General features: G+C 39.6%; 1 protein-coding gene across 1 annotated transcript; it reads right to left on the bottom strand.

The window, feature by feature from the left end:
• Window positions 1-2,534: 2,534 nt before the first annotated feature.
• LOC140229572 (estrogen-related receptor gamma-like) lies at window positions 2,535-9,376 on the bottom strand. Its single transcript, XM_072309819.1, has 5 exons — window positions 9,157-9,376; window positions 7,284-7,544; window positions 5,400-5,637; window positions 4,595-4,779; window positions 2,535-2,779 (listed from the first exon to the last, which is right to left on the bottom strand). Exons 1-5 carry the CDS (start codon window positions 9,374-9,376, stop codon window positions 2,535-2,537), a joined length of 1,149 nt encoding a protein of 382 aa, XP_072165920.1.
• Between the last annotated feature and the right edge of the window lie 655 nt (window positions 9,377-10,031).

Genomic DNA, 10,031 nt, shown 5'->3' with positions numbered 1-10,031 from the left:
CAGATCAGTGGAGAATTTTCTACATGGTATACAATGTAGCTACAGTACATGTATGCATGTGACAGGAAATACATTATAGCTCACTCAATCTAGAATGATTTAACCCATTCCAGAAAATTCTAGGAAGTGCTGGCTGAGTGAGGCACTGCCCTTGTAACCCAATGTGATTGGTAGTTAATTTTGGCAATGATGTTATGCACATATTAGGCAGTGAGTCATCCAGGATTCCTGGAATTTGGACTTGCTAGTATGTTCAGGTATGTGGCCCCAGGTTGGAGAAAATTACAGAATGTACTAGAAAGGGGTGAATGGATAGTATATAAGCTGGAGAAATTCTGCAGTAGGCAGAGTACCCAACACCTCTGCTCTGAGAGTTACGTCACTTCTGGCTCTGAAGCGACTTGTTATAGTCAGTCCTGTGTTACCTGCTGACCTGCTATACAAACTGTGTTTGTGGAGATAAGGCCTGGGAGACATTTTGCCTTCAGAGAATTAATTTGCCTACATTGGAGAGAGACTCCATATTTTAGTGTCAACGGACATTATTACGGCAAAGCTGTGGCGGGCTGGATTCCTTGCTGGACATTATAAAGTGAATCTTCATTCAACGCATCAACTGGACGTGGTCATCATAACATTTGGATTCTGCCCGTTTCCTGTGGATTCTGCACGTTTCGCTGTGGACGTAATACTATATCCTGGATTTTTACCCCGGATTAATAAAGTGGATTAACGCAACCTGTGCCTCTGGAGTTACGTCGGAGGAATCATTCATCGGCACGTCAAGGATTATTCATTTGTGCACCGAACATTGCATTTGGACCTTTTCAATTAAAGGATTACCTAATATCAGATACGTGTAAGTGATTCCACTACTGATTTATAATTGTTTTATTGATCATTATTGTACTGATGTGAAAACCGATTACGAGTCTGTACCCACAATATCACTGTTAATAAACCGCCTGAACATTAGTTGATTGTTTCTTTTGTGCGATCATTCTCAGAGTGATTTTGGTCGTAACAAAGTCCCAGTTTAAAGAAGGCGAAATGAGATGTGAGAACCGAGAGTGCTTGTCATTTGGTTGGTGTAATGGTGTAATCCTTTGTTTTGATATTTCATATCCTTTCTTTATAGGCAGGAGACTTTGATGAAGGAGAATCTTATGAAGGAAGGCACTAATAATGGAACATCAAGGTTCTGAAATAGACATCATATTGTGGGGTGACGCTGCTTTAGCAAGTAAAGACGTAACCCGTTGGAGCACATTAACAATTACGGCTGTCGTTAATGAAGATGACTTGCTGTATATCACACGAACGAGCCAGATTGAGGTAAGTTTTCATTTCTTCTTCTTTTTCTTCTGATTAAGTCTGCCTCCTTCAATAGTCTGAAGATTCTTGCAGACTGTGTTATTTACATTATAATACAGTTTATTTACAGATATTTACAAGCACACAGAAAATTTGAAAATTTATTTCATATAATGTTAAACAAAATTGCAATGTTACTTTTAACTAACACAGAAATTTAAAGTGACCATTCAACGAAAATCACATTTGGCATAAATTCATATGCTGTGTTTACATCCTATAAGAATCTTGTAAAGGACGAAATGTGAGACTTTTGTTCATTCCATAACGGAGAATGCAACAAGAGCAAAGAGAAAATTCATACAATGTCTGCGGAAATGTAGGTAGTTCGGTTGAATTCGGGAAACAAACCCACTCCACGGTGCAAGTGTGTGCTGGCGTAAGCTTGTACTGTTATACGAGACAGATAAATTATATCTGTCGCCCGTGATCGAAACATCTTCATGTTAGAAGTTGAAGCAGTACTGTTATTGTCTCATAAACTCAAAAGCAATGACAACCTTACATACAATGGTGGAAATTAGCTGCTTGGCGGAGGTCTGTGCTCTCAGAGTGATTCTGTAGTTGGTCATGTCATTGTTGAGATACTGCGTTCACAAAATTCGTCAGAAGGAAATGGGAATAATAAAAGAAGATTCCGTACAAACACATAGGTGATACGCCGTTAGCGTATCACCTAATAACGTCGTGGTTAACGTTATACCATCTCAAGAGGAAACTACGATATAGACGACAAAGTTACAAGTCGCAGATAAGAAAAGCCACATTCAAGGTCAGTGTTCAATGTGCAGCTAAAAGGTGTAACTATTTAATCTTAAATATCACAGTTGAAGCTATACGATGCAGAAATTATGGATACACAAAATGTCAATTGTCACTTAATATAAGCAGTTTGCACCCGAGGTAAGTGATATTCGGCTTATCCGACGTCAAGGTATCCGAGGTTGACTGTACTTGAAAAATTCTTTCATGACTTAGGCAGCCTTATATTTTCATTTTAATTTTATTTTCTTATATTTCATTTTCCGACTTCCACGAGGCCTTAACGCGGAATTTTAAACCACTAAAAATTCGAGAGCTTTGCCTTGTATCGTTTGCCGAGCAATTTCAAACCGGAATGTGTGCAAAACCCAAGGTATTAGATCGATGTCCCTTCTGGCCTATATTGTGCAGTTTGTTAGCTCGTCAACCAGACTGGTGACCTCAACTCTTCCTGTTACTCTCATCCTCAGCAAGTGGTCCATGGCCGTGTTGCTAACCTTCCGTAAGGTCGGTAGGCGCAGCAGGAGCTTGCCGTAGCGCTTGGGTTCCTTGGGATAGGTGTCTCGAGCATGATTTTGCAAGCATTCAAGGAAACGCCTCTGTAGCGCCCTCACGTTGTCTAATTCCGTCAGTCCGGGGGCATCTGTGAGAGCAGTGATCGGACAAAGGCATATGGCATGAAATTGACCAATATTTTATTGATGTACTCTAGCTGCCAGCTTATGGCAGAACTCGGAAAGGATGTTATTACGAGGTACAGAAATTTGATTACATGCAACCTTCAAGGAGATATCTAACCATTTTCATCCTCCATCAGCACAGTGTATAAGTAAATTTTCTTGTGTGTATCAAGGAATTAAATGATGAACGAGTAGCCTACCTATTGTTTATGGTACAGTACATGTATAACAAAGGAACTACACCTAACAGGACATGTGGTTTAAGAGGGAAACATGGTAACTAGAAAATGACGAATGTCTTCGCCACACGATGGTGCATTTTTAGATATCCGCATTGTATAAGCAGCCGGAGCAGTTTTTAAAGAAGTGAAGGTGCTGAGAAGGTTAATGGGACTTTTTGAAGGTTTGTACCGGCTTAAAACGGCTTAAAACGGCATATCTGAACGTTTATAGAGATTCATTGATAACTTGTTGATTTGCAAAATGATAAAGTATAACTGAAGTATCAACTTATGCAATGTCCAATGTATTTATAGCCCCTCTAAATTCCTAGCGGTGGTTTAGGTTAATGTAATAAACAAAACGCCATAGGTTAGCATGCCTGTACAGTGACGGGGTGATCGTTAACGGGCCGTCAACGATCGCCCCGTCACTGTACAGGCATGCTAACCTGGGAACATTAAACTGCACGTTTCTTGAATATGAGACCATTCTGAAGCAAATAATTTTCACACAACAATAGATACATGTTTATAATGTACTCTTAAATGAATCCCACAAGGGTTGGAACAATCATCCCCCAGCATTCCCACTGACCAGTTACTAGCCATCCCCTTTAAAGGTCAAATGAAGTGCTAAAATTTAACTTTCTTTTCGATATCTAAGAAATGGCATAAGATATCTTCATGAAACTATATCATTATGCATGTACTGCCTGACAATGATTCTCTTGGGATTTTTTTTTTTTTTTGCGTCATTGGGTCAAGGGTTAAAGGTCATGGTCATGGTTAAATCCTAAGATTCTACTATAATTTCCGATACTAAACTATGCAATCAATACAAAAAGTCTGCAGGGAAAGATTTGGGCCATTGGGTCAAAGTCAGATGAAAATTTTGTTATTTCACAATTTCCTATTTTGTCAAAATTTGGATATTGCCAGTGGTGATTATTTGAAGAAAGTTGTGGGCCATAGGGGAAAGGGTCAAGTGAAAATTCTCGAATACTTGGAACGTGGTTTAAAGAATGTATACTTATAGGCCCCTAGACACTCAACACATTTGTGGTTGTGCCGAACTTTCAAACACATCATAATTATATGAAATTGTCAAGAGGCACTGTAGACATATGGGGAGAACCATGCATGCGATATGGCGGAGGCATGCCAGTCACCACAGCGACATTTCTATAGTTCTCAGTAATATTAGTCTCATTCTCCCTTGTGTGTGTGTGTGTGTGCGCGCGCGCGCGCGCGTGGGTGCGTGAATGAAGCAAACGAGAGAATGTTCTTCTATTCCCGAAGAAAAAAAAAAAACAGATCGAACGACATTCCGACATGATATTATGATCGGATGATTTTTTTTTTCCGCTCTGTCATTCAGACGAGAACAACCCTGCAACCGTGACAGCACACCTACTGATTACGAACACATTGTCATTATTATGCTACCACCGGTTCAGGTTCCGGTTAAAGATACCAAATGTACCTCAACTCAAAGAGTGATAATTGTGTTTCAGTCATGTCAAATTGTTAAGAGGTATGAAACTGAGTGGACGTTACCTGGGAAGCAAAGGACGAGGGCATTCATGATACAGAATTCGGGCAGGTCGAGTTTCATGGTTTGCAGGGTGCTGTAGAACGCTAATGTGCCGTCACTTAGGTCCCCCCATCCTAACTTCTTGCACTCCGCCGAAGTGAGGGAATGTTTTCCAGTAACGCGTATGAGAGGGTACGAATCCATAGACCTGACACATTATTGAGACAACTTTTTTACAACCGTTTCCATATACACGAATGATACATTTTCCGATTTGACGTTCTTGACAAAAGAAATATCTTTCACTCTTCAGTTCATACAGAGAAATGAAAATGATAAATTTTACAATTTACTTTAGTATACAATAACGAAAAGAGAGAGTTTGACTTTTATAGAAGCAAAGACAAAACGTGATTCTTGTCAAGTTATCATCCACAAATAGTTCGAACAGAAAATTTGATTAAACACGTGATTTGATTCTCATGTCATTTTAGAGATCCTCTTACAATATAGGAGTCATTATCGAGGCACTATCTAAAACGTCATCAATAACTTTAACTTGAAACGAGATAGTGGAAATGAATTTGTTGAAAGAAAGCGAAAACGAATAATAAGCACAGATCGCGGAAAAGAATTAGAATCACATAAAACAGATATGTCAACTCCAAGACAGTTTGATATGTATGTTTGCGTTCAAGAATCCAGAACGAGAACCTACAATCATATACGTTCTTCGTGTAACGCTATGAACTTGGCAGGCCTAGTGAAACAAGCTCATCCTCAAAAGCTTCAACACTCCTTAAAAGTCATTTAATTCAATTCTTTTACCTGTAGGCAACCCGTAAGATCATAAGATCCATGAAAGTAGCCTTAAGGAGGCTCATCTGGTCCTCAAGACATAGCTGGCGGAAGCCGGGGGTGGCTTTGGCCCACTGGATGATCATAAGAAGCTCTTGGTTACCGCCCCTGGCAAGATCTTCGTTGGTGACACTGCCGGCGGGCATGGCTGATAGAGGGGGCAGTATATCGTCCGATGTGGAGGGTATGTTAGACAAATTCTCAGGGTCTGCCACAAGAGAGAGAGAGAGAGAAAGAGAGAGAGAAAGAGAGAGAGTCAAAAGAGAGCATCAGTGGCATTACCACTCTCAATAGATTCAACTTCAATTTATCTCATCCTGTATTACGAGGTAATACGCTTAGAAACTAGTGTTCTTGATAACGTTTCGAGGCCCAAGGGATGGGGGCACAATGTATCCTCTTGGGTCTGGAAGGGGTCGAAAAAGATTGGGCTTTATAGGGTTAAATGACGAGTGGAGCATAAATGGATTGTTTCCCATGTAAAGACAGATCTCCGTTCAACAGTTTGCCCTGAAAACGTCTTTCCTTAATCGAAACTGGTTAATCTGTACGAATAGCAGGCTTACATTAAAGGCATAATTTACCATTTGCAGATGAAATAGAAACCCAGCATTAGTGCTTTAAAATAGTTCTAGAATGTAAGCTAGGGATAGAAACAACCACTGTAAAAAATGTGAATCCATAAAATCGATGTGAAGTATTGCTAAATATACAAAACGTGAACAATAGTTATGATAAAAGTGTTTCTAGACTAAACCGTCTACAGTTACGGTTTATTTAGAAAAATACAGATATCTCCTTATATTTTAGGCTGTATCGCGAAAATTTTATATGATAAGATGTTTTGTGGCACAACAAACCTACACATATATGATGCATTAAATTTCATATCTTGGAAAATTTTTAAATCACCTTTCCCAGGGAGCATTATGAATATTGTCGCAATTCTAAATCCATCGACAAATTTTTGACGTTATGGTGTAACATGGTTCATGTATGTCAAATTTTGCTATTTAGCTTTATTACACTATTCAGCAGGTTTTACTCATAAACTTAACCCTAAAAAGACTGGGGGGCCTAAAAGGCCCCCCTCGACATTTCGCGCGATTATTCTGCAACACGCAATGCTCTCGCCGCGATGCTCTATGACTTTTTTCTTTTGAGTTTCCCGCACATTTTGACACCAAATTTGTGATGCCCGGGGGTACGGTTCTGAAGTTACATAACTTTTTGTACATGCACGTGAGGCCGAAAATGGCTCAAAAATGTGATTTTGTGTACAAAGTCAATGCAAATTGAGTTTTTTCACATGGCTCATATAAATATGCTTATTTTTACTCTCAATGGCTAAAATTAATTTGTTTTAGCAGTATTATGCTTCAAAGAGTGTCTGCCACAAATTTTGTTAAAAAAACAACAAAAACAAAAGGTCGAAAAAACAGAGAAATACATAAGAAATTCATAAAACAATAAAATAGATAAGAAATTAATTTTTATACCGATTTTTTTTTCAAGTACATTTGCTAAGAATGCCACTAAGAATAATTAGACCAAAAATGAGCACTTTTGGAGCTTTATTTACTGATTTAGATCAAAGAGTCTGATTTCTCTCATAAATTAGCATAATTAATCAAAATAAAATAAAAGAAGACTATTTTGTAAAATTTGAATATACGATCTTGTAGATTACATCGCACACTACCATTGTGCAAATTTTCGCGGCGATCGCGTGATCCACGGCCGAGATCTTAAGGGGGGGGGGGGCCCTTTAGCCCCCCCCCCCCCCAGTCTTTCGAGCTACCAAAATAGCCCAGTCTTTTTAGGGTTAAAGAGAAAGCAAGGTCTCAAACCTACTGGTGGCGTCGTACGGGAAGGTCTGTGGGCTAGCATTGATAAGGGCCCTAACGGTGAGCTGCCAGGGTTCTGCCTCGGCTTCATTCAGATTGAGATAGAATGAGACATCAGTAGGACTGGACCCCACTGCTCCCGCTGCTTCACTACCCTTCTGGCAGACATCAGGCGGCGACCTTGGCCGGGGCTGTGGGCTGGTTTGGCAGTCTGACAGTGACCGTTTGGTACTGGAGTTCACTTCCGACACACGACTAACTCTTACAGCTGAAAGAGAGCATCAAGCAATTGTAGCAATAGTTAAACACTGCATTGTAGTCACACATAGTGGTACAGATAAGAGTGTGTCGCCTTTGATAAACTTACCTTCAGATTGATGTAAAGTTTGGTCATCCGTCCTTTACCAATCAGCTTCATGCACTCAACTTTATATGGCAGCCAACAGAGTTATGACAAGTTATCTCAAAGGGTGCTCGCTTTGCTATCTGATGGGGAGGGGGGGGGGGGTAACACAGCTGATACTTAGTGTAACAATGAGTGGGACAAAGATAGCGAGTCTCTTAATGTGAAAACATCTGGAGGTCAGTTAGAGACCGCTGTTCCGAAAACTATAGTTTGCTTTCCGACTTGACCAGATGCTAGAGCTCTAATCGCACGTAGAAGTGCTCAATCAAGCACATGGTTAGATAGTAACGTCGTGCAGAAGTCGAACCACGTATATTTTAATCAAATCGCAGAAGTCTTACATTTCTTATCACGTTAACCAGCAAATAATGTTAGGGTTAGACAACGCTTGCTTTCAAAATTGGCGTAATTTTCACTTGTGACTTTGCCCTGTTGCCATGATGTGCGTTACCTTTCTTGAGAGTATGAACTGCTTGTTGAGCAATAGCTCGCGATTAAAAATCCCTTCTTGTTGAACCTTTTTGGTCGTATTGTAGTGGTATTTGTTTAGGACTATAAAAAAATGAAAGTGTATTCATCATGTACTGCCGCTAGATTATTATTTTTTTTTAGTAATAAAATAGAGTCTTATGTGAAGATGTTTGAAAGAAGACGAATGGTTACCTTAAACATTTATGTAGGATTATACATAGTACTGCTCCACACCCCAAATTCGAGTCATTATAATCATAATCATATACACAATAATAAATCATCTTTAAAAATAATATGTTCGAAACTACTGCAATGTATCGGTACCACGTCAGTGAGAGTTCTTCTTTTATAGATGTGAACAAACACGCACACACGCATAAATTGTATTTCTCAAACTTACAGCCACAGATTCAGGACATGCAAACGCCGCACAAAAGCCATAACATTTTGAAAAGTGTATGTCGCAACTGTTTTAACTAACTCAGATGATCATCACGAGATGATATTAAATTCGCAAATCACTCGTAAAGAGTAACTTTATCATCATTATGAATTCATATTTGTTGAAGTTTTTTTTTTTTCACTGACGTGTTTTATTGCACTTACTCTTTGATTGCTATTCGATCTTACGATCTATGAAACGACAATGAATAATAGATCAAATCTGTACTTAATGACAATATCTTTTCTCAGCTTCCTCGGATACATCTTGAAATAATATATACTGTATTATATTTATACTATCTTCATCACACAAAAAGACAAAATTATTGATGGGAAGCACTTAAATAAACCAAGAGAATCTTACCGTCAGGTCTCATGCCCACGTCTAGACATTTCTGGAACCGGCAAAATTGACAGTTGTTTCTGCTTACTTTGTTGATTTCACATCGTCCTTGCAGATTTGATGGTCCTCGGCAAGAATAAGACATTTTCTTCTGAAGAGACCTTTTGAAAAAACTCTTACAACCATCACAGGAAAAAGCCGAGTAATGGCTACCTGTGCCACGATCTCCGCACACGAGACATGGGCGGTCATGGTCCGAACGATTTTTCCATCGATTTTCGGATAACCCAGCTGGGGAAATGTTGAGAGCCAGGGATGAATTTGCCTGATTACTTTTGGTGGCAATCATTGCATCTAAGCTTGCTTCCTCATTTGGTGTCGGTGAGCTGGCTATGGGGCCTTCATGACTACTGCCGTCTTGTGAAGCGTCCATCTTACCTTCTCCACGTGACTCGCAAAAGTAGAATGGAAGGAGCAACAATGAAGCTAAAATCAAACGCCTGGCATTTACTTATTAAAAGCGAACTAGATGAATACCAGTATATCTGTACCACTCTGAGTGTCTTGACTGTATTTGTATGGCATTTTACACAATGCGTTTCACAGTGCTTTCGTTTCCCGCGAAGCACCAAGGATAACGCCTCCAATAAAATGGGAATAGATCGATGTGTATTGCTGAATCTACTGGTAGAGCAAGAAGGTACACGCATAGTTATGTCGCAGTTTCCTTACAATCGGCAGTTAATCATTGGATGAATGTACAGGGGCGGATCAAGGAATTCCATGAAGTGGAGGCGCCTTTACAAAGTTAAAGAGGGCGCACGTGCCCCCTTATATTTCTTTTAATTTCTTTTGCTTAAACAAAAAAGAATAAAGGGGGCCCGCCTGGATCCGCCACTGAAGTATACAACATTATTTTGCTGAGTTATGCAAGACCATCCAAACATTGAGGCTTTTGTTATATTCTATGACCATCATAATTCCACATCTAATTCAGGCTTTTGTTTGATATGAATTTACTAATTATACAACATTGTGTGTGGGGGGGGGGTTGTGTGTGTGTGCGCGCCGCGTTTTCGTGGCAATGT

The sequence above is a fragment of the Diadema setosum genome, chromosome 6 (assembly GCF_964275005.1).
Source record: "Diadema setosum chromosome 6, eeDiaSeto1, whole genome shotgun sequence".
In the NCBI taxonomy this organism is placed as follows: Eukaryota; Metazoa; Echinodermata; class Echinoidea; order Diadematoida; family Diadematidae; genus Diadema; species Diadema setosum.
The sequence above is the reverse complement of the archived record's forward strand: the minus strand, read 5'-3'. Positions and strand labels throughout refer to the sequence as shown.

What these genes read in the sequence shown, in the direction of transcription:
- LOC140229572 (XM_072309819.1), bottom strand. Translation starts at nt 9,376, where the DNA reads ATGGACGCTTCACAAGACGGCAGTAGTCATGAAGGCCCCATAGCCAGC. An exon ending in GTGCGGAGATCGTGGCACAG is followed by an intron (nt 7,545 to 9,156) that starts GTAGCCATTACT and finishes GCTCTCTTTCAG; the next exon opens with CTGTAAGAGTTAGTCGTGTG. An exon ending in ATCTTACGGGTTGCCTACAG is followed by an intron (nt 4,780 to 5,399) that starts GTAAAAGAATTG and finishes ATAATGTGTCAG; the next exon opens with GTCTATGGATTCGTACCCTC.